This window comes from Pan troglodytes, chromosome 13 (assembly GCF_028858775.2).
Source record: "Pan troglodytes isolate AG18354 chromosome 13, NHGRI_mPanTro3-v2.0_pri, whole genome shotgun sequence".
Lineage (NCBI taxonomy): Eukaryota > Metazoa > Chordata > Mammalia > Primates > Hominidae > Pan > Pan troglodytes.
Window position 1 is genome coordinate 141,263,199 of NC_072411.2, and position 25,131 is coordinate 141,288,329.

The 25,131-nt window shown below is 55.0% G+C and overlaps 1 protein-coding gene across 22 annotated transcripts in view; it reads right to left on the reverse strand.

Annotated features, from left to right (window-relative positions):
- HDAC4 (histone deacetylase 4) overlaps positions 1–25,131 on the reverse strand; it is a 359,741-nt gene that overhangs the window by 26,070 nt on the left and 308,540 nt on the right. For all 22 annotated transcript variants that reach the window (XM_054679623.2, XM_009444680.4, XM_016950850.4 and 19 more), the window contains 6 exons: positions 21,974–22,020; positions 16,453–16,560; positions 13,998–14,053; positions 9,817–9,904; positions 7,758–7,877; positions 6,747–6,844 (listed from right to left, as the gene is read on the reverse strand). In XM_054679623.2, coding sequence (XP_054535598.1) covers positions 6,747–6,844; positions 7,758–7,877; positions 9,817–9,904; positions 13,998–14,053; positions 16,453–16,560; positions 21,974–22,020 — 517 coding nt within the window. The remainder of the gene's footprint in view (positions 1–6,746; positions 6,845–7,757; positions 7,878–9,816; positions 9,905–13,997; positions 14,054–16,452; positions 16,561–21,973; positions 22,021–25,131) is intronic.

Sequence of the window (25,131 nt, forward strand, 5' to 3'; positions counted from 1 at the left end):
CCCTCCAAAAAGAAGTCCTGTGAAAATCGCCGTTAAATGAAGTTCATACCAAGAGAGTCTCTGCTGTCTAGGCTTGGTGTGTGGCGTTGCCTCAAAGCCAGTCAAAACAAAATGGGAAAGATGAGCCCAGGCTCGCGGGCACTGGCACGTCAGCCACGCGTGAGGCTGCGTGGGGCACAGTCCGATGCACGTGCCCACACACTCATTTTCATTTTACTGGGCTCAACACCCTCTAGGTTGTGATCCCAAACACCTGCTAGACATAAGAAGGTCAGAACGTGAGGTGCATGAGTGCACCTTCAGCACCCGTTTGTGGCGCGACTGAGAAATGTCCCTTCTCCTCCATGGGACATGACTTCTTTGCCTGTAAAAAGGAAGCTGAGCATGGCACTCCCTGTGTCTTCAGGGCTGTGCTTACCCTCCACGACCTTCCTACAAGAGGAAGCTGAAGGAATGTCCCTGTTTAATAGATGCTGCAAAAAATGGGAAACTGGACTCACATTTTATTCCCAGAATTAAACTTTTAATAAAGAACTCAGTCTCGGCCGGGCGCGGTGGCTCACACCTGTAATCCCAGCACTTTGGGAGGCCGAGGCAGGCGGATCATGAGGTCAGGAGATGGAGACCATCCTGGCTAACACGGTGAAACCCCGTCTCTACTAAAAAATACAAAAAGTTAGCTGGGCGTGGTGGCGGGTGCCTGTAGTCCCAGCTACTCAGGAGGCTGAGGCAGGAGAATGGCGTGAACCTGGGAGGCGGAGCTTGCAGTGAGCCGAGATGGCACGCCACTGCACTCCAGCCTGGGCGACAGAATGAGACTCCGTCTCAAAAAAAAAAAAAAAAAAAAAAAAGAACTCAGTCTCTAAAAAAATAAGATTGAGATGTTTGCCGTGGGCCTCTCAAGCCATCACTTTAAGGAGAGTATTTCCATGAGGTCACTTTTGGCCTTTCTTGGGGCACCCTGAGGGGAGAGAGGGGTGGGCTCGCAGTTTCCCAAGGCAGTAGGCCCACTGATCGTCCACTGATCGTCAGCTCAAGAGGCAGGAGAAATGGGTGGAAAGAGGGGATCTTTAGAGAAGATGGACAAATGCCTGTAAGGTGCACCCCTGGGGCCGGCAAGCCCAGGGAAGCCATGATTGTGGTGCCCAGAGGGTGCCTGTGCCCGTGAGGCATGTACAGAGGGGAGCGTGGTGCTAAGCGGAGAGAGTGGCTTCTCCTCGCGGTGGCCTCTGCATTTAGGGAGGTCCCATGTGAAGCCGCGGGGTGCCACGCATCCCCTTCCCGTGGCCTCAATGTGGCTTCTCTGGCACCTTTGTTACCGACACAGCACTGCACCCTTCACTCGGTCATCAGCCAACCTGCACCTGCAGCCTGAAGACGACATCTCCCCTCAGCTTCCCAGGGAACAGAGCTGGGTTGGGACAGCAGACAGGTGCCAGCCACTCCTCTTGGTTTCCCAGGAAACAAAGCTGGGCCGGGATAGCAGGTGGGTGCTGGCCACTTTCTTCGGCTTCCCAGGGAGACAGAGCTGGGTTGGGACAGCAGGTGGGTGCCAGCCACTCCTCTCAGCTTCCTAGGAAACAGAGCTGGGCTGGGATAGCAGTAGCAGGCGAGTGCCAGCGAACTCTCCTTGGCTTCCTGGGAGACAAAGCTGGGCCAGGATAGCAGTAGCAGGCGGGTGCCAGCCACTCCCCTCAGCTTCCGGGGAAACAAAGCTGGGCCGGGATAGCAGTAGCAGGCGGGTGCCGGCCATTCTCCTCGGCTTCCCAGGGGAACAGAGCTGGGTCGGGTTGGAACAACAGGCGGGTGTTGGCCACTCCCCTCGGCTTCCCAGGGGAACAGAGCTGGGTTGGGTTGGAACAGCAGGCGGGTGTTGGCCACGCCCCTCGGCTTCCCAGGGGAACAGAGCTGGACCGGGACAGCAGGCAGGGTGCCGGCCACTCTGCTTCCTCGAAAGGCCATCGCTCGTGCAGCCTCCCAGCTGTGCTCTGTGCAAGGGGCTGTGTCACGGGGCACGTCTAGCTCTGAACCACCGCACACCATCAAATTATGGCCTGTACATACCATCCTCAAAAGCCACAACTGCATCTAAATGCAATAATTCACTTAACAGCTGGGTTTCAACATCTGGAAAGAAATGACCTTCCAGTTCATTCCCCTAGTAGGACCCTAAACAAAACTCACCACACCTTCCGTTAACACAAGCCTCAGAGCAAACCGAGCTTATAGGGCCAAGAGGCTGCAGTCCTGCGGCCACCCACAGCCGGCAAGCCTCTGGGGACTCCGTGGGAACTGGGCTCAGGGCTGGCACGCCACGCTTGAGTTTCTGGCTGCCGTTCTGCCCCAATAAATGCCCTGGGGTATCGTCCACACAAACTGGCTCCTCACTGGCTCTCCCTGCTAAGGGGCCTCCAGGTGGAGATGCTCCCAACCACCCACTTGGATGGACACTTTCTCACTTTTTCCTGAAAACAGACTGAAGCAAAAGCGTCCCCACTGAACCCACCCCCACCCCCACCTGAACCTTCTCCCGCTGGATGTCTGCCCAGCATCCTTCAGCCTCCTCTAAGCCAGCACCTCGAGACCTCACCAAGTGCCCTCTCCCCCAAAATCAGCCCCTACTCCCCTCAATCCCATCTCACTTCAACCTCTTTGAGATGGCCCCACCTCTCCAGCCTGTGGCCCTGTCCCGATCTCTGCCGCTGTTTTCTGGGCTTGTCCACTGGCCCCCAGATCCTACCCTGGAATGCTCTTTGCCAGGTCCAAGTCTGTCACCTAAGCTGCCGCAAGACGGGCCTGTCCAACATGCAGAGCTGGCCGTGATGCTTCTTCATTCCACAGTCGGAGGCCCCGACAGAGCCCCTGCCATCAGGGCCAAGGTCTGGCTCTGTGGATGCAGCCCAGGTGAGCGGGTTTGCACCATCGGGCTCTGTTCCTTCGGGACGGCCCTTCTCCCATAATGTCCCCTGCCAGGCTCGTTCCTCCAGGACTCAGCTGGGGGCTTGCCTCCTCCAGAAACTTCCTTGGCCCCCCAAGTGGGCAGGTCCCCTGAGGTCTTACCGGGCCTGCCTAGAGCTTGTACTCCCAGTCCCCCGCTATCCTCCAGGGCAGGCACTGTGCTGCCTCCACTGTTCGCTTCTTACAGGGCCGGCCCCACAGGCGAGCGAAGGCTGGCGCAGGACGAGCTCTCTCAGCTCTGAGGCTGTAGCTTATATGCTTTTGCTTCTTTTTGCTTCTCAGATAAATTTCTACATAGGAAAATACTTGGATGCACTTAAAGAGACATAATTGCTTTTAGAAAAGAAGGTGGCACGGTCTGTATGAAAACTTCATAACCCTGACTTCCTCAGGCAAGAAACCCAGGGACCAGTGTGGTGTGTGCAGCGGGTGCCACTCGGCAATGGTGAAAACAGCAGACATCAGGCGCCGTGACTCCTAAAACACACCTGTCTACAAAAGGCAGCAACAGCAGCAACACAGCAACACAGCTTACGGAAGGAACGAACATTCAAGAGCCTCAGCCTTCCCGTCTTACTTGAAAGTTTGGGGAAAGTGAAATAGCTTTGCCCAGTTGCTCAATTTCAAGGCTAATGCCAATTCATGAAGCTATCACAGTTATTGCTTGAGAAGATCCAGTTTCAGAGACATCTTTGATAAACTTCGTAATATCACAGTGGAATCTAAGCTACGAACCACGGGCATCTGGATGTGGCGCTCATCCCTGACGGAAGAGTCCCCATGTCCCCGCGCACAGGTGAGGGATGGGTTACAGAGCACCATCTTCATCGTCATCGTCATCTCCCTACAAGCCCCCGCCCCCAGTGGCTCCGACTTTACTCAGCAACTTCAAAGCCGCGTCTGGCACTGGGACTGGTTTGAATTAAGGTTCCCTTTTCTCCTACGAGTCTCTGGGTCTGAGGAGAAAGTGCCGGCTGCTTCTGGATTTCATTAGGGGCAATTTTCTTATCTTTTCTTCGTCTTAGGCTTGATCCCCTGAAAATGCAATGTGGCAGGCAACGGGTCTGAATAACAAGGTGCTGCCTGGAAGGCATGCATTGTCCCCGGGGGCCCCAGTGGGGAGAAGAGCAGAAGAAAGGGGAAAACCAATTTCTGACCCTTCTTCCCCATCATCGGATGCCCAGGGAACCATAAATTGTAAACTTCAAAGTGCTATTTTACATTAAAATCAATAAAAAAAAAACCCCTGAAACAATTTTCCTTTTCAAAGATGCTATTTAAGCTTTAAAAAGTTCACTTGATAAGGTATTATCACGGACACACTTGGCAGGAGATTAAAGCACACGCCAAGAGCAACTCAGAAAGGCACGTTCATCCTAAAGGCTGGCTGGGCCGGCCGGGGCCTGGGGAGGGGGAGTGACCCTGACGGCAGACGCCCATTGCTGCTTTGGGCCTGGGCTTGCCCTCCGGCAGGGATGCCACGGGGTGAGGGTTTCACCCCAGGACCCAAGAGCCGAAGGCACCACTGAGAAACGCCCATGGGGTGAGGGTGGCTCCATCAAAACCTGGCCTGGGACCACTGACCTGAAAGAGGGCAGCACCTCCTTTCTCCCCGCCCACCAGGAAAGCCCTGCCTTCTCTCTCTGCACAGACGGGAATTTGGCCACCGTGGGCCCTGGGTCCCCCGGGCGGCACCAGTGTTCACTCAGGCAGGAAGTCGATCAGGCAGCATGCACACCTCTCATGGTGGCCAGAGACTTTACTTTCAGAGAAGCCTCCAAGGGGGGCCAGTTCTCTGGGGCGACAACCAAGTGAGGGGCAACGGGAACACATTCCATGAGCAGACGGTGACACGCCCACGCCCGGGGTCCGATTTCATATGAGCTCGTTTTCGGAAGTGGTACGCATTGGGGGAGTCCTTCTCTCTTAAACTAGGCAACTGTCAACATTCCATTAAATCTGATCAAGAGTAAGAAGAAACATCACAATCAAACCGATGAGATCAGGGGAAAAGTGGTTCAGGTACAGACCAGAGCAGGTCCACTGAGGAGCCGATGAACTCCCACCGGCACAGCCCGGGCTCTCTGCCGGAGCAGCCAAGCAGCCTGGGCTCCGTCAGACGGGGTCTGTTCCTTCTGGGAACCACTGAGTGCCTGGGGAGGGGGGCCCACGTGTCCTGGGCCAGGCCTTTATGTTACCAGATCTCAACAACCTTTCCAAGGAGGGCAACGGACCCCAGTTAGAGAAGAGTGAGCAGACACTGAGAGGGGTCTCGTGACTTATTCACCGTCCCCAGAAAGCATGTGGTAGAGTCCACACAAGACGTTTACACGTGTCCTTGTGAAGGGCCTCACCTGCTGGAGACGTGCATACTCAGGTGCACACAAAGACATGTGCATGCAAAGACACACAAGCACACGTGTGTGTACTCATATACAGATGTGCACACACACACAGAGATATACAAAGACATGTGCATGCAAAGACACACAAGCACACGTGTGTGTACTCATATATAGATGTGCACACACAGAGATATACACACAAAGACGTGCATGCAAAGACAAGCACATGGGTGTGTCCTCAGAGATATGCACACACACATGTATACTGCATGCACACAGACATGCATCCACACCCACACAGATGTGTGTAACACACATAGGCATGGACACACACCTGCAGACATGCACATGGCTGTAGACACCTGCACAAGCACTGAGAGACATGCACACAGATGAACACCCACCCACACAGACACACACACAGATGAACACCCACCCACACAGACACACACACACACACACACAGATGAACACCGACCCACACAAACACACACACGCATGTGGACACACACATATGCAGACGTGCACTCACATCCATACACAGACACATGCACACACGTCACAAAGACACGTCTGCACACATGTGTTTTATATGTACGTAAATCAGAGCAAGACCATGGAGTTAGAGAAAGAGAAAAACGCTAAAGACCGTATGGGGCTTTGATACCATATTGACAGTGTTTTCTAACAGAGGCACGACCTGTCAGGCTCAGCCATGCTAATAAAACCCTTCTCCCCACGTGGCTCTGGGAACCGATGTGGGCTGTGGGCTGCTGCCCTGGAGGCCCGTCACTCCACCACGGCAGGTGAAGCTGCCATTTTACAACGATGACAAGAAAACCTGTGCTGCTCAGCATCCCATTTTGGGTCACAGGAATGACCCCAATCTGGCCTAGACCAAAGGAGAAGGAACTGCTTGATGACAAAAGCAAACATTGCGTCTTTAAATGGCGCCCCACGGCTAAATGCTGAAGGGTCACAGCCACACGAAGGAAATGGGAGGAAGGGCGACAACTGTCTCTTGATTTTTAGGAATAAATAAAGAAGAAATACTTATTTCCATTGGACATCACATCACAGGAGGTTTGCGGAAGAAGAATTAGGAGATCAGGAGACCCTGCAGGTCTTTGCCTTCCTTTCTCATGAACTCTGCACATAAGTCCCTGCCTCTGTCTCCATCACTCTCTCACCATCCACCCAAAGTGAGCTCCTGGTTTTATTTCATGCACAAAAGGGAGCACTAAGAGCTGATGGTAAGAAGATAGTCGCCAAGATTCCACGCTTGGCACTGAAGAATGAACTGAGACAGCTCCTCCGGACCCCACAGCCCCGTTCAGCCACAGACCAGTTTCAGACACGCTCATCTCCAACAAGTGTTTCCTGGAATGTGTGCACAGAGGAAAAGCTGCTACTTCAGATGTCATGTGAAGCCGGGAGGCTCACCTGAAGGCCGCCAAGTACTCAGCGTCTCCCATGGGGGGGTCCAGGCCGCCGGTGAAAGCCATGTTGACGTTGAAACCCACGCCGGGCCCTGTGCCCACCTGTGGCCAGAAGGAGAGAAACACATGTCATGGACCCCGAGCGGGACCTGTCTGACAGGAACGCCTGATGCAGGTGGCACCGGGATGGGCTCGGCCTTGGTGGGCCCCTGGGGAGAGCCCACATGTCCTGATCTCCTGGTGCATATTCATTAAGATGTGCGTGAAGGGGCCCCACCGACAGGGGCACACTGACATCAGCAAGGGGGCCCTTTTCCTGGCTGCTGTAGGCTCTCGCCGACCCTGCCCTTGGCACACCAAGGCCCTGCACTGACATTTCTGCGGACCCGCCGCCCTGTGTTGTGTGCCGTGTGTTACATCAGGGAATCAGACCTGGGTCTCTCTGGGCAGAAAGTGTCTCCGATGAGCCTGTCATTTTCTACTGCCTCCAAAAAAATAATATCCAGAGGCAGACGGAGCGTCTTCCTGGATGAAAGAAAACCCTGCTGTTGCAGCCTCTGTTCAGAGTGGGCAGGCTCTGAACGGGGACCTGGGGCGCTGTCAAGGAGCCGCTGCGCCTGCCATTCCTGGGGCCGCCATGCAGCCCTGCGCCGGGCAAAGGACAGTGGACAGAGCCCCTTGCTGGAGGGTGTCCTGTGGAAGACAGTGGCCTGGGCCCTGCCTGGAGGAAAACGGGCACCACACACCTCCTCCTTCACAAACACCTCAGTCTGCCTGGATGGGAACCAGAAACAATATCCAGCCTCTCATTTGTACTTCAGACAAAACACAGGCCACCTGTGCACACGCGACACGATGCAGGCTGACGTCTGACTGAAGTTACTGTCTGGGCTTAAGTGAGCACGAAGGCCTCACTCACTGCTGCCGGGCAGCTGTGGACCGTCTGCCCCGTGCCCCCACAGCGGCTCCCTGCAGTCCCCCTTTCCCCCCAGAGGCCCTTATATACCCCACCTACCTCATCAGGAGCCCCGCTGCCTGGGAAGAAGTTCCCATCGTCGTAGCGGTGGAGGGACACGTACAGGACGCTGGGGTCGCTGTAGAAAGCCTGCTGGGTCCCGTTTCCATGGTGCACGTCCTTAAAGAGCAGGGACAACTACTTCAGGGCTGAGGCAGGTATTGGAGGGTGGCCTCCCCTGAGGGCCGTCCCCAACCCCAGTTGTGCTTAGTGACAACGGCTCCTGCTCAGGAATGACATTACCCTCCAGCTGGGCCCGTACCCGGCAGGTGCGATTCTGGGGCTGTGTGGGTCAGGGCTACGTGATGCAGGGTCGCAGGGGTTCTAAGGGCCAATGTTCGCATCTGCAGCACTGTTTCCCTCGCCCTTAGTGCCATGGCACAATCCTGACTCCAGCAGCAGATGGGGCTGGAGTTCAGCCAGGCCTAGAGGCCACCATTTCCCAAACGAAGCCATCTGATCAATTTCCTACACCTGCCGTGTCTCTGACAAGTGAGCCACTTCCTCAGCCTCTGTCGGGAAGGAGGTCACTGGCTGTGGCCTGCCCGCTTGCAGGCACGTGGGAGGTGCCAATTCCATGCCAGGCAGGGCGTTCGGCAGGAGACAAGTCCCAGGTGTCCGTGAGTGACAGGCACACACAGTACAGGGTCCAGGCCCCTGTGCCCAAATGGCAAGCACCGTTTCTTCATCACAAAACCCACAGGTCGGATGCACCAGAGAGCAACGTGACGGGCAGCCTGGGGCTTTACTGACCGTGGCTGTTCTGCCCCGGGCCACAGGGCAGGTGGTCACCAGGATGGGCGGGCGAGGGGGTGGCCCCGCTGAGAACAGCTGTGTGCCTGAGAAGACAGCACGCAGCCCTGATGTTCCCAGCACGAGAACTTGCTGCTCCGTTATCTGTGCTCATCACAGAAAAGGTGGAAGGGCAGCTACAGGTGAGGAGCGATGGACAAGAACCTTCCACCCCACAGAGTAGATAATCGCTGTGAAGACGCACATGGAGGCTTTCCCGACACGTGGCTTCACACTGAGATGACCCTGTCCGTGTGGTGTGTACATAGGCAATATCACAGCTCAGCGCGCAGGGAGCACGCCACACGGGGTCTACGCAGCCCGTCTGCGTGTCCTAGCGCTTCACTCTGTTGGGGATGGGTCCCCAGTCTTTAGCCGTCAGCGACCTCACACTGCTCTCTTCCCAGGCACTCCTACCTGCTCCCTTAGGAGGAGCTGAGGGAGGGCTCCCGGCTCGCAGGTCCTTGGGTGTGGGGGACCCGCTGCTCTGCCGCATCCCCTGACCTGCCTCTCCCAAACAGCATGGCTGTCCTGGCTGTGCCATATTGTTTCTTTACCCAAACTCAGAAGGACTTCTCCAATTCAAATCAGAACCCTACCTGACAGGGCCTGCTTTTTTCCCTTAAAAATTATGAAATAAATCATAAATACCAAAGAGAACACTAAATATGTATATATCTGGCTTTAAAAAGAGTAATAAGATGAACATCTTGAATATTAATTTCCGGTATAAGAATGAGTATAACTATTCGTGGAATTCAGATTCGGACATCATATAGCATTATTTAAAAAGAGATGACTCTTTTGGGGGCAGTGGCACCCCCCATTCCAGCAGGACCAGGTGCCCACACAGCAGCAGGAAGGCACGGGCTTCACTGGGGTGACTGAGAAGCAGACTGCCGCCTTCGACCAGGGTGAGGGTCCTCCCAGGCTCCCAGGCCACACACGCAAAGCAGATGTGGACACAGCCTCCTCCCCGACGCCTGTCTTCCAAGACGATCTCGCCGAGGGTGGCCCTGGCCGCTGCCGTCACCCACAGGCACATTTTTAGACATGCCAGGACCCCACTCGCCAGGGTCGGCTGACGGAAGCTGTACAATGACTTGTGGCAGGTTTGGGGCTTTACTTCTCTGCATCGTTGAGACCATTTCCAGAAACCTAAGCTTCCCACATCCAAGAGCCCAGCTCCTCTGTCCACACGCTGCTGTCCGCTCGGGGACGGCGCAGGAGCAACCTGAGCTGCGCTGGCCGAGGCGGCTCTGCTTACCCAGTCCACGATGAGGATCTTGCTCACGCTCAACCTCTGCTGCAGAAGCTTGGCTGCCACGGCCACGGAGTTGAAGTAGCAAAAGCCCCTGCGGGAGAGAACTGACGCTGGAGACGAAGCGCAGGTGGGCGGTGGCCAGTTTCTCCACAGCCCGCCAGAGAGCCACTCGGGGTCCACGCAGACCTAAGAGGTCTCTGTGAGTGCAGAGCTCCTGAATACGCCGCAGGGAACCCTCAGTGATGCCAGAGAATTGGCTAACAGAGAGACACGTACACACCCCACACGCAGACACACTCACACGCGTGCACACACACACACACACACAGATCCCGAACAAGCCACTGGGGAATCTTAGCCAATGCCATAGGGTCGGCTAACCGACACAGACATGCACACACCCCACAAAGACACACACCACAGACAGACACACACACACACCCCCCACACAGACACACACACCACAGACAGAGACACACATACACCCCACACAGACACACACACCACAGACGGAGACACCCCCCCACACACAGACACACACACCACAGAGACACACACACACCATGCAACACGCCCTACACACATACATGCCCCACGGATACGCCCATACACCAGACACACACCCCACACACACTCCACACAGACACACACCCCACACACACCCCCTACACACTCCACACAGACACACACCCCACACACACCCCACACAGACACACACCCCACAGATAGAGACACACACGCCATGCAACACGCCCTACACACATATATGCCCCAGATACGCCCATACCCACCCCCCCACGTAGACACACATGCACAGATACACATGAACACCCCATAAACACTCACACACATACACAAACCACAGACACATACAAGCACACACACACATATACACATAAGCATATACCTATCACACACATCCACAGTTCCATACTGAGACAGCCAGACACAGACACACATACATACACACACACACACACACACACACACACTCTCCTGCTTGGAGGTCCCCCACGCTCCTCTGGTAGGGAACCCTATTTCACATGTTACCAGCATTTCCCTCATCTTCACCTGGAACCCTTCCTCTCAGGAGCTGCCGCCATGCCCCAGGAGACATGGCAGCCGTTCATCTCAGTTGCTTCCTGCTGACCTTTCTATATTCCAATACATAAATTACCTTTAATTTTAGAGAGTCTTACTCAAGAGACCAAGAAAACAAGCTATGAAAGTGATTCAAATAACAACGAAAACCTTCTTGATCTCAATTTCCCTTTGTCCGAATGACCACAGAAACGGAGAAACACTAGTTGTTTTGTTTTCAGAATCCGGGCTGGCATGGGGAAGCCCACACGCCCCAGGACATCCTAGACGCCGAGCTCCTGCAGCGGCTCACGGGGAGCACAGCGAAGAGCTGCAACCAAACACAATTCTTTTGTCTCCTCTGAGGTTTATTATTTGGAATATCCAACAACTCAGGTTCAAATTAGAAAAGAAACTTCAGAGAAATGAAACAAACAGGAAGCCTGGTGCCCAAGTGACTGTTCTGGGATGTGGAGCAAACACGTGGTTTTCAGGTAAAGCTACAAAGATTCCAACAAGCATCCCTCCCTGGCGGTTACAATCTCCTCCCTGTACACGAAGGACACTCTGCTCTAACACGTGGATCTGACTATCTGTCACGTACAGTCTCCTCCCTGTACACGAAGGAGACTCTGCTCTAACACGTGGATCTGACTGTCTCTCACGTACAATCTCTTCCCTGTACAGGAAGGAGACTCTGCTCTAACACGCGGATCTGACTGTCTCTCACGTACAATCTCTTCCCTGTACATGAAGGAGACTCTGCTCTAACATGCGGATCTGACTGTCTCTCACGTACAATCTCCTCCCTGTACACGAAGGAGACTCTGCTCTAACACGCGGATCTGACTGTCTCTCACGTACAATCTCTTCCCTGTACAGGAAGGAGACTCTGCTCTAACACGCGGATCTGACTGTCTCTCACGTACAATCTCTTCCCTGTACATGAAGGAGACTCTGCTCTAACATGCGGATCTGACTGTCTCTCACGTACAATCTCTTCCCTGCACATGAAGGAGACTCTGCTCTAACACGCGGATCTGACTATCTCTCACGTACAGTCTCTTCCCTGCACATGAAGGAGACTCTGCTCTAACACGTGGATCTGACTGTCTCTCACGTACAGTCTCTTCCCTGCACATGAAGGAGACTCTGCTCTAACACGCGGATCTGACTGTCTCTCACGTACAATCTCTTCCCTGTACAGGAAGGAGACTCTGCTCTAACACGCGGATCTGACTGTCTCTCACGTACAATCTCTTCCCTGTACATGAAGGAGACTCTGCTCTAACATGCGGATCTGACTGTCTCTCACGTACAATCTCCTCCCTGTACACGAAGGAGACTCTGCTCTAACACGCGGATCTGACTGTCTCTCACGTACAATCTCTTCCCTGTACAGGAAGGAGACTCTGCTCTAACACGCGGATCTGACTGTCTCTCACGTACAATCTCTTCCCTGTACATGAAGGAGACTCTGCTCTAACATGCGGATCTGACTGTCTCTCACGTACAATCTCTTCCCTGCACATGAAGGAGACTCTGCTCTAACACGCGGATCTGACTATCTCTCACGTACAGTCTCTTCCCTGTACATGAAGGAGACTCTGCTCTAACACGTGGATCTGACTGTCTCTCACGTACAGTCTCTTCCCTGCACATGAAGGAGACTCTGCTCTAACACGCGGATCTGACTGTCTCTCACATACAGTCTCTTCCCTGTACAGGAAGGAGACTCTGCTCTAACACGCGGATCTGACTGTCTCTCACGTACAATCTCTTCCCTGTACATGAAGGAGACTCTGCTCTAACATGCGGATCTGACTGTCTCTCACGTACAATCTCTTCCCTGTACAGGAAGGAGACTCTGCTCTAACACACGGATCTGACTGTCTCTCACGTACAATCTCTTCCCTGTACATGAAGGAGACTCTGCTCTAACACGCGGATCTGACTGTCTCTCACGTACAATCTCTTCCCTGCACATGAAGGAGACTCTGCTCTAACACGCGGATCTGACTGTCTCTCACGTACAGTCTCCTCCCTGTACATGAAGTAGACTCTGCTCTAACACGTGGATCTGACTGTCTATCACGTACAGTATCCTCCCTGTACATGAAGGAGACTCTGCTCTAACATGCAGATCTGACTGTCTCTCACGTACAATCTCTTCCCTGTACAGGAAGGAGACTCTGCTCTAACACGCGGATCTGACTATCTCTAGCCTTGTTCTGACTGCTTCCTGGCCACAGCCTGATAGTGAACTTGTATCTGCACTTGTTCTTGCATTGCCCATCTGACAAACTGCTGCTCCAACTCTCCAAGGCAGAGCCCTACGCCACCTCCTCCTCACCGAAGCTGGCAAGATCAGGCACCCCTTCTCCATCTCCAGAGCGTGGGGAGACGCTCTTTTTAGCACCGCCCCTCCTCACTAGAGCGGCTACCGTCCCAGGAGACAGCATGCTCTTTGACGGGATAGATCATTCATTCACCACCCAGGCTGCAAGGCACTCCACAGACAGCTGCGGGTCTGCCCTGCCACAGGCTCTGGACACACAGGGATGGATCCGGGAGGACCCACACCCCACACTCGCCACCCTGCCCAGATCCTCAGCTGTATGGACCGTCGGCAGTCTCTGAAAGACCTGAAACAGCATCAGGATAGCTGCCTGCATGGACGTGGCTCTGTGGCTTGCTGCGTCAGTACCAGGCATTCGGCAGGCAGCTAAAAGGCCATGCGCAAAATGACCTGAGTCCTCTAGACAAGCAAGTGCTGCAGTGACTCACTTGAGGGTGAGTGGTGTTTCCTCTCCCAAGTGCTGACAACTACTCAACAACCAGAGGCTTCTCTGGACTAACCTCCACAGACCCTTTCCCATCCTTTCCTCTGATCTGTCTCCATCGTAACTGAGCAGTGATGCTCGCAGACCTTGGCATCTGCACTCCACACCCAGGAGCTGGAGCCAAGCCGGCATGCGGCACATCCTGGGTGGCCAGGAAACAGCAGCCCAGCTCCCCGCAGTCACTCACACACCCACCCAGCCGTAAGGGAGGGAAGGAAGACCTGGGTTCCCCTGCTCTGCGGGGCTGCGGCGTGTACTCACATGGGCGTGCTCTCCTCCGCATGGTGTCCAGGGGGGCGGACCACAGCAAAGCCATTCTGCAGGTGACACCAGACAGCCAGGAGAGAGCAACAAAAGACACACTTTGTAGCCATGGGAAAATGGTTGCACACTCAACTTTTAGCAGAGTTGGGCTACACAGGAGGACAGTTTCTTGCTGCACCCTGGCCACAGTGATGCGGACAGGATGCAGGGCCAGCTGGGAGCCTTTCCGGGAAGCCTGGGCCCTTCTCCTAAAGAGGTCTGGGGGCTACTAATGGTTCCCCTGAAACGCAGTCACTAGGATAACAGGCGGGTGCCCTGCCCACTCTCAGCACTGTCGGTGAGGCGTGGTGCCCTTGGCTCAGGGGTCGGGGTGATGTGGAAGGGATGTGCTCACTCCCCGTCGGCTCGGGACCAGGACCCGCTAGGTGGCCATTGGAGGAAGATGAAGCAGAGGGGGCCCCACTCAAGGACTTGGCCGCGGGGCAGAGACGTTGTGCCCCAGCTTGGCCTTCACGTGACTGCCTCTGTCCTTAGTGCAGTTCAGCTCTCAGGACGGTGGGCAAGTGGGCAGCCCACGAAACAGCTCCTCTCACACTGGGCAGAAACGCTGTCCTCTGCCCCATCACTTCTGCGTCAAAAATCCATCTGCAAACCACTCTGTAGTTGCTGCCATAAAAATGGATTCCAGTCCTCTCCTGGTCTCACCAGCAACAGGACACTGTGTGGTCAAGGTCTGTAATGAAGCCTCAAAAAAAGTGCCGGCCAACCATGAGTGACAATGCCATGGACGGGGTGAGCCGGACGCCGCAGGGACCAGGCTCAGGAAGGGGCGAGGGCAGCCCATGAGGTGGCGGCAAACGCTCTCAAGAGGCCCTGGCCTCCCTGCGTTTCTGCACTCAGTGCTTCCGAGTGTAGGCTGCAGACCCCTCTGTCCCGACCCCTGCTGAGGGTCTGTAGTCCACGTAGTCCTGAGGCTCTATGTACTCTTTTCACTGCCCTGACACCTGCGCCGATGGTGCTGAAGCACCGGAGGGTAGACGGCGGGCAGGGAACAGCATGGGGGCGTGTGTGTGTGTGTGAGCAGCTTCTCTTAACAATGTGCTCGATGAGGCAGTATTCAGACATTTTAGTAGATCTCCGCCCTCAAACACGTCCTTTTAACATCCCGAGTAAAGAGACGGGAAGGAAGCGTGAGGAAATGTGAGCTTTCCAGTGAAAATTACAAGTTTGGAACACACGGCTCTCCCCCTGTGAACCTGCTGGCTCTCTCACTACTTAGAAGACTTCTGGTGAGATGGGGGTGATATTAATAGTTTCAAAAATTAATGACTTTTTTGATACTGTATGGGTCAGAATATGGAAGATCCATGTAACTCCGTGAAGCTAAGTTTCCAAATGACCAACGCACGGTGCTACCAATCACCCATGAACGAAGGATCGATTTGATCTCCAAGAAGGGCTAATGGTTCAGTTAAACAAAACGGAGGGGGAAGAGGCCACGATTTGAGTTCAGATCCACACTGCAGCTAATTTTCAAGACACTACCACTTGCTGAATTTTTGGTATACTGTCAAAGAATACCCACAATTAGAATACCTCTGAAAAGTCTATTAAAATCCTTCTCCCATTTCCAATTACGTATCTGTGTCGGGCCAGGATTCCTTCATGTACTTCAACAAGTCCCAAGAATGATGCCGGGCAGGTGTGAGAACCCAGCTGCTGTCCACAGGCAAGACATTAGTGCTATTTTTATATTTTTATTACTTTTTAATTTTTAAATTTTTTTTTTGAGACAGAGTCTCACTCTGTCACCCAGGCTGGAGTGCAATGGCGTGACTCGGCTCACCGCAACCTCCACCTCCCAGGTTCAAGTGATTTGCCAGCCTCAGCCTCCCAAGTAGCTGGGATTATAGGCATGAGCCACCATACCCAGCTAATTTTTGTATTTCAGTAGAGAAGGAGTTTCGCCATGTTAGCCAAGCTGCTCTTGAACTCCTGACCTCAGGTGATCCCCCTGCCTTGGCCTCCCAAAGTGCTGGGATTACAGGCGTGAGCCACTGTGCCCGGTCGCTATTTTTAAATTAATAAACATTTTGAAAATTTCTCAGTTGTAATCTCTAATAGAGTCAATATTGCGGATATAACTCATGTAAACAGAAGCTCTTTGGAGCTTTTTTTTTTTTTTTTAAGAGTATAAATTTTTAAGAGTATAAAGGGTTCTTAAGACCCAAATCATTGAGAATCTCTGTACTATGCACATACCCTGTCACAAATGTGGGCAATGTCTCTTTGATTCAATAGCGAGGCTGTGCTGACAGAGTGGGGTCCACACCTCCCCATCACAGCCGCCTCCCAGCCTGATGAGAGGGAGACGCAGTGGGCGGCCCCTCCCCACACTGGGAATCTATGGCAGGCCTCCTGGAGGGCCACCACTGTCCAGGCCCCGACTGACCTTCAGCTCCCCCGTGGCCACCTTGAAGACCAGCTCTACCACGCAGCCCACAGCCAGGCGGGCTGCCCCCGCCGAGTGCACCTCGTTCCATATGGTGTCACTGTCCACCTGTGGAAACAACACCCCACAGTGAGGTCACCCTCCCCGGCCACCGTCATCACCAGCCCTGGCTGGGCAGAGCAGCTCAGCCTCCGTGGGCTCTGCTTCTGAAACCCCAGGGCCTATCAGAGCCGGGGCAGCCGCAGCCCACGTTTGGGCTTCAATCTTCTTAAGACATGCCAAAAAATTTAAACAGGAAAATACAAGAGAATTTACCAGAAGTAAGATGCATGTATCCTGCCCTGTTCTGAGGCATCCTCCTTTCCCTCAATTGCTTCAGTGTACTTCCATCTAAAAGTAATGTCAAGGTGATCTATTTCCTTTTTTTTTTTTTTAACTGGAACTGTAGTTAAGAGAGTTATTCAGCTTGAGTATCTCTGATCTGAGAATCTGAAATCCGAAATACTACAAAAGCATTTTGTAGGCTGAGGCGGGAAGATCCCTTGAACCCAGGAGGTCGAGGCCACAGTGAGCCATGAATGCACCGCTGCACTCCAGTCTGGGTAACAGAGTGAGGCTCTGTCTCCAAAAAGGAAAAAAAAAAACTGGAAACTTTTTGAGTGCTTACGTGACGCTCAAAGGAAATGCACTCTGGAGCATTCTGGATTTCAGATTTTTGGATTAGGGATGCTGAACTGGTAAGTATAATGCAAATATTCCAAAATCTGAAAAACACCAAACTCTGAAATACTTCTGGCCCCAAGCATTTTGGATAAGGGATAGTCGACCTGTCAAATAATTAGCAGCAAAATGAAATGTAAGGGGAATCACGACCAGTCTCTTCCAATAGTGACTTTCTCCTGTGCCGAGTTTAACTGGAAGCGCCACATGTTGACCAGCGTAGCTAAGCGGGACTGGCAGTGTGGGCGGGTGAGGAGAGCTGCCCTGCTCTGCCCTGGTGACGGTACACGGCTCTGCCTGGACACCAGCAAGTCAGCCCGCTGGCCTTTTCCACTTCAGACAGAAAACGTGTTTCACACAAACACGTCAACAATCCCTGATCATGTGTTGGCTCATTTATTTATTTAGGCACACCAGAAATTTCTTACAGCCCTGGCTTAATTCAGGAGGAAAGTCGACAGACAGAGACCTGGACAGCCAGTTCTGCACAGAGCAGTCTCCTATGGGAGTCTGGCCAGGGGAGGGAGGCGTTAAGATGAAATACACAGCCCTTGAGCTGGCCCCAGGGCACCTGAGGATCTGTCCCCAAGTGTGTCCCTTGCCTGCAAGCTGCTGTGGGGTAACACACCGGGGACTTGGGGGTGCCCAGCCCGGAGGAGGTCTTAGAAGCTGCGTCATAGGTTGCTCAGCTTCCACACGGTGCTGACCAGGGCGATTGCAGGTCCATTGCAGGACGCCTCCTTCTCAAACTGAGCCCCTCTGAGCGCCGAGTGCTTTGGGGCTCCTAAGCAGGAGCCAGGCGTGTCCACCCTGCCTCTCCCTTCCCCAGACCGGGCCCTCGAGGGCTCCTGTCCACCACCAGGCAGACTTGCCACTTGATAGACACCGCTCATTATGTGGGGAGGGAGGATTTCTTTCCAGGCGGTCTTGAAGCTTCACCATCAAAGCAAGGTGAGTTAAAATGCATTTTCAAGGGGCTGAAGACATTTCCTGAAGTGTATTCGGTGATGGTTTTCTTTTCAATGACCAAACTTCTGTATTCTTTAAACGGTTTCAAAATGTCAAAATAACTCCACTTCACCTACCCTCCAGTGTTCAAATTCAACCTGCAACGACTGGCTTCTCCTGTAAGTAATGCTATATTGTTATTCACGGAAGCAGCCACATAAATAGGACTATTATGGGCCGATGACTTCAGCTGGAGAATCAATTCATTAAAATTAAAGGTGGCAAGGGTGTGGCAGCTCTAGTCTATAATACCAACACTTTGGGAGGCCGAGGGGGGAGGATGGCTTGAGGCCAGGAGTTAGAGACCAGCCTGGGCAACGTAGTGAGACCCCATCTCCGCAAAAAATAAAAAAATAAAAAATTAGCCAGATGTGGGCCGGGCGCAGTGGCTCACGCCTGTAATCCCAGCACTTTGGGAGGCTGAGGTGGGCAGATCACAAGGTCAGGAGATCGAGACCATCCTGGCTAACACAGTGAAACCCCGTCTCTACTAAAAATACAAAACAAAACAAAAAAATTAGCCAGGTGCCGTGGCGGGAGCCTGTAGTCCCAGCTACACGGGAGGCTAGGGCAGGAGAATGGCGTGAACCCAGGAGGTGGAGCTTGCAGTGAGCCGAGATCGCGCCACTGCACTCCAGCCTGGGCGACAGAGCCAGACTCCGTCTCAAAAAAAAAAAAAAAAAAAAAAAAATTAGCCAGATGTGGTGGCCTGGGCCTGTAGTCCCCACAACTCAGGACGCTGAGGCGGGAAGATCACTTGAGCCCAGGAGGTCGAGGCTGCAGTCAGCCATGAATGCACCGCTGCCCTCCAGTCTGGGTAACAGACTGAAGCTCTGTCTCCAAAGAGGAAAAAAAAAAAAAAAAAAATCCAAGGTGACATCCCAGGAGTGAGAGCTGGGCAGGGCAAGATTCTGCCAGCTGCTCTGTGTCAGCCAGCAGAGGCGGGGTCCCAGGCAGGCCAGGCCCCGAGGCTGCCCCTGTGGGGACAGCACCCAGAGATGGTTTCTCTCCAACATACAATGAACTAGGCTTTGGGATTAGGCCAACACTGCAGGGAGCGGAGGGTGTACTACACCCGTGTTCTGAAGGGTCTTCTGGGGATTCTGCACACCTGGGGTGCCAAGGAGCTGCTCGGTCTACCAGGTGCCTGTGTCTGTGCCCCCTCCCATGGGACCCTGGGGTTCAGAAGCTTCTGGAATGTCTTGCACACAGTGAAGGACAAAGCCCCAGCCAAACTGCAGGACCCCAGTCCCCAGAGAACTCAAGAGACCCTCCTTCGCCTGCTTCAGGACCACGGCTCCAGCTCCCAGGGACCAGCCTGGAGCTCCAGGCCTCTTGCAGGGAGCCTGGCTCAGGCGTGCAGCGCCACCACTGAGCAACAGCCTGGCTCAGGGCAGGCGGCCGCAACTGCTAATGCAGGAAGGAGCAAATGGCTCACTCTGTGTTTCGTTTCTTTTGTTTTGTTTTCTTTTCCTTTCTTTCTCTCTCTCTCGCTTTTCTCCTCTCCTTTTCTCTCTTTCTCTTTCGCAATAAAGACAGGAAAAAGGCGGGGGGAAACATGGAGAAAGCTTCCCACGGATAATCCCATGGAGTCTAAAAGGGACACGCCGAGGGCTGGCAGGGCTGGGAGGAATTTGGGAAGCTCAGAGGAGCCGCGGGGAGCCGGGCGTACGAGAGCAGGCCGGGACTCCGCTGGGCGAGGCCGAGCAGGGACACCAGCTCCTCACCCAGTTGAAACTTGCGGTCACTGGAGAGGAGCAACGCAGGAGCTGATCTGGTTTAAAAAAGAGGTCAAAGCACTTTACAGCTCCCATTTCCCAGCGCCGAGGAGTGGTGAGTTTTCGGTGTTCCAAGCCCCACTGTTCTGCCTCCAGGAGAGTTTGCAGCTGCTTTCGGGGAAGGTGGCTGGCTCTGCTCACCTGCTCTGCCCTCCCTGACAAGAGCACCTGCTGTGTGCCCACACTTCGGCTCCCGAGGTCTACTTTGCTCCTCTTGACACCCCAAGAGGCTGGCCCCTCCTGGCTCTGGAGGAGACATGAGGCTCAGGAGAGCTGCATCTGTGCCAGTGACAGCAAATGCATCCCACAGCCAGGGCAGGGGTCTGCACAGGCCTCCTGTCTGTCTTCTTCCTTTTGGAAAACAATGGGAAGAATACACATCCTGCCAATGGCTGTACCTGAGGAAGCCCCACGGCCTGCACTGTTCCCTGCCCATGCCAACAGGCTACCCTCTCTGCCCGCGTCCACGTGGGGAGCTTTTCCATCAGCATCTACACACCCAGACGTGAGGGTGCAGCTCTCATCTGCTGTGCCTCAGATCTGGATTTAACACTTGGGAGGGGCTGCTGGGCTCACCCCCTCAGCTCTGAGTCTGCACTTAGCTTTCATTTGCAAATGATAAATTCTGCCTTGCACAGGCGTGCTGGCTGCAGGGCAGTGCAAATTCAATTCTTTTCAAGTCTGGCCAAAAACTTGCCCCAAATTAAGAGATTGCAGCCTATTTACAATACAAAATAAAATAACTCTAGGAGTGCTTGGTGGTGGTATGAATAAATGCCGTTTATTCTCTTTCTGACGGGATAATTTTCAAAGCAGTGATTTTTATAAAAACTCAGGAAGAAAACAATTTTGTTTCATTTCCATAACAGAATCCAGACCTTGAGCTTCACCCTGCGATCAGTGATTACACACACACCGCACGGTTTCGGCTGCAGCGGCTCCTGCTGTCCACCGGCTCCCGTCCTCCCTGCCTGTAACCGTCTGTGGTGATTCGCGGCGCTGCAGGACCATGATGGCCCGGATCTGCTCGGAGGCTCCGCCTCAGCTTCTCATGGCCGCCCTCGCTACTGCCACCCCTGCCCAGGCTGCATCAAGGAGGTCAGGGGCCAGGGGAGAACCCTTTTGTTATTGAGAAGTTTGATTGCAAGACCTGACCCTTCCTATGTGGACGGATGGGCAGATGCCCAGACTGGAAAGTCCTTGTGAACTTATGCGCCCAGGCCAGGTCCATATCATCAGCTCGTAGAAGCCGGCACAGCCCAGTGATTCATATGCCCAGGCCAGGTCCATATCATCAGCTCGTAGAAGCCGGCACAGCCCAGTGATTCATATGCCCAGGCCAGGTCCATATCATCAGCTCGTAGAAGCCAGCACAGCCCAGTGATTCATATGCCCAGGCCAGGTCCATATCATCAGCTCGTAGAAGCTGGCACAGACCAATGATTCATATGCCCAGGCCAGGTCCATATCATCAGCTCGTAGAAGCTGGCACAGACCAATGATTCATATGCCCAGGCCAGGTCCATATCATCAGCTCACAGAAGCCAGCACAGCCCAGCGAGTAGCCCTACAGACTCCACGTGGCCCATGAGTATCACGGTCACTGCACTGGGAGCCCCACCTGTAGCTTCGGGTGGAAACTAGGTACAGAATATAGAAGCACGCATCCTACCCGCACCATACTCGTGGCCTGATGTGAGCAGATTACTGCCGCAGACTTGGAAGGGGATGAGATGCTGGCTGCATACAGGATCCTGTTTCTTAAAGCCAGAGCCACTGCACCCCAGAGCCCCAGCCGCCTGCGCCAGACAACCTTCCCCAGAGAAAGGTGCCCGAGTCGGCGATCAAAACGCTCTCGGCTCACACGGCCTTTGAAGCCGCACATGGGCAGCCCCTGCGTATGGAAAACACCTGGCAGCAATTATTCACTTTGAGGGAAGCAAGGCTGCGATTTCTGTGACCACTGGGACTCAAGAAGAAACAGGACATTATTTACATATTAAAGGAACACTTACCCCAACACCACCGCAGGGGAGCCGGACGAACACGGAGGCGAGCGAGCCTGTGGGGGGGAGGGAGACGGTCAGAGAGGCCAAGGGCACGCGGCCAAGGCGCTCGACAGGCCCTGGGCGCACTCCGGGGTCTTCAGTGGCACTTGGGCATTTGTGGGACAATGTGGGGCCACTGCTCCCCCTTGTGACACCCTGTGGCCCTGCTGCAGGGTCAGTGTCTGGCCCTTAGAGGTGCCTTGACTCCTGTGAGGGCTGAGCTGGGTCACAGACCCTGGTGGGGACACCTCAAATTGTTGTGGCATCAGCCTGTCAGGGGCCCAGGAGAGGCACCAAGCCACTGGGGAGCACGAGGTACCCCTGGTGGGCGTCTGCCTGCAGCCCGTGCCCCTGAGGGGCTGTATCTAACGGCAAATCCTGCTCCAGGACCCCGAGCCTGGCTCCTCAGTGAGCTCCTAGGGCTTGTCTAGCAGCCCCCTCCCATGGCAAGCAAGGGGCAGGTCCCGGGATTAAACATGGGTCCCGAGGCCTCTTAGACCCTGAGATTCTCGGGAATGTATGCAGCGACAGCCCCTCCCTGCGACACAGGCGGAGCGTGTGCAGCTGACTGAGGGTTCCAAGGACGTTGCAGCTGCACGCCAGGCCTCCTCCCATGGAAATCGGGGCCCTCGAAGCCCCCACCCCACTGCTCTGGCGCCCACGCCTGCTCCGGCAGTGAACGTGCTCCCAGGACAGGGGTGCTGTCTTTTTCCTGTTTGACCCAGTGCTGGCTGAATGCATGTCACCAGCTTAAAACCCATCTGTGGGGACAAGAGACCCCCACTAACCAGGGGCGGGACCTGCCATTCCTAGCGGCTGCCTGGGCCCCAACCCCTCGCTCTCCGCAGCCCCCGGCCCCTTCCTGGGCTGGAGCTGGAGTGACATCTCACATGCTCCAGGGAGACTGGCTTGATGTAACAGGCTCCTTTATCCAACGTGGGACCCCACTTTCTGGCCTCAGCTGGGCTGTACCCCCTGCTGTGGGGCTCCTCTCCCATTCTCAGCCTGCTCCAGAGCAGCAGCCCCCACTCTGTGTGCTCTGGTCCATGCTCCTAGGGCTGGCTGCCGGGGGCCATAGGAAGGAGTTGGCCATGGGTCCATTAGGGCCTGTCTGCCTCTTGCCTGGAGGGCTTGCCGGCCCGGTTAGCACGAGAGGAACCCTTCCTCAGGGAACAGCGTGCCTGGCTGGGAAGAGCAACTGCGATGGCCCAAGCTGCAGGAGAGTGGCTGGCACAGACGAGAAGCTAAACAGAGGCCTGCTTGCCTTAGCCCATGGACGCCCGCACCCCCTACGGACACCCACACCTCCCCCACAGATGCCTGCAAACCCCCCCGACACCTGCAACCTCCCCACAGACGCCTGCACCATCACCCGACCACGGACGACTGCACCCCCATCACCCCACCACGGATGACTGCACCCTCCCCATGGATGCCCGCCCCCCCACCCCGCCCCCATGGACACCCACACCCCCCATGGACGCCAGTACCCCCCACGGATGCCCACGCCCCCCACACCCCCCACGAACACCTGCACCCCCCACGGATGCCAGCACCCCCCACAGATGCCCACACCCCCCATGGACGCCAGCACCCCCCATGGACACCCACACCCCCCACGGACACCAGCACCCCCCATGGACACCCACCCCACCCCACGGACACCCACACGGACACCAGCACCCCCCACAGACACCCACATGTCCCACAGACAGCCACAGCCAGGCCCTAGTGTGAGGCCCGATACACAGAGCTGACTCAGGCTCTTCTCACTCTGTGGAGGTCACAGATCTGCATCAAGGCCGGAGGCTTGTAGAATGGCCACGTCCACGGCCCGGGGCTGGGGAGCTGCCATGCCAACAGGGAGCAGGGCAGGAGGCAGGAGGCAGGGGGCAGCAGCTGCAGCCACTTTCAGAAGGGGCTCAGGGGCTCCCAGGCCCCCCAGGCAAAGGGAGGATAGGCCTGGCCCCCATCTGCTAGGAGGGCCCGGCCAGCTGAGGGGCGCAGGCGCCATGCAGATGCTGTGACGTTTTCCAGACAAAACCCTACGTGCTCGGAGGAGCCAGCCTGTGTCGGAGGGAGCCCGCGCTCCTCTCCACCTGGCCTGGCTCCAAGGGCAGGGTCTGTGCCCGCCTTGTCCCTCCTCCCTGCCTGGGCTGTACAAGGCACTGAGCCAGCAGGGGCTTCAGTCGGCCCTGGCTCTCCCTGCAGCGCTCAGCAGGCATGCCTCGGCCTCTGGGTCCTGGCCCTCACGCCCACTGAGGGCAGCAGCACCAGCATGCCTCCCCTTCCTGGGCGCTGTCCTGGGCCTACTTCCTCCGCATCCATGGCTCACGGACCCGCCACTGCCTGGAGTCGTGGCTCCTGACCCTGGTTCCCGTGTCCACATGTCAGCGTGGGACATGGGACAACATCAGCTAACACTTCTGGCCTGAACCTCATGGCGGTCAGCCCTCATCCCCACAGGCATGTTGGCCCTGCTCTCCTCTGTGCCTTGGTGACAGCAAGTAGTGGATGTGGGGCTGACCATGCGGGGAAGCGGCCTGCACACTGGACCCCTTTGGGAGGTGCTGGGGCTGGGCAGGAGCTGGCAGGATGTGGTGGGCAAGAGAGCTGGTGCGCAGGTGGAACGAGACTGAAAAAGGAGGAGGGCGTGGGTGCCAAGGTGCCAAGCCACCTGCTGTCCTGCTTGCTGCCCGTCGTCTGTAGTGGGGTCACCTAATGCCAACCTCACCACAGTGGGCGGGTGCTGCCTTGGAAGGGTGGTCATGGCCTTGGTGAGTGGCTGAGTAGCTGGGGCTGGGAGTGGCTCCGTGGGCCATGTCCTTCCATCACTGACTACTCCAACGCACGGGAAAGACACTGCCAGAAACTAGGGAGCTCGTTTTCCAAATAATGCACACGCTCAGCTATATGAATTCACAGTAGACAGACGTGTCCAGGTATCTGCAAGAGACTGAATCTCTTTGAAATCATAGCCAACCATGTCTACATTAAAACCACAAGTCATCCGACTGTTTTGAGTTTGCTCATTATCTAGCAAAAACCAAAACAACAAAGAAAAAGTACACGATTATGCATCCAAATGCATGTGTATAGGAATGGAGTTATAGGCAGAGTTTTGG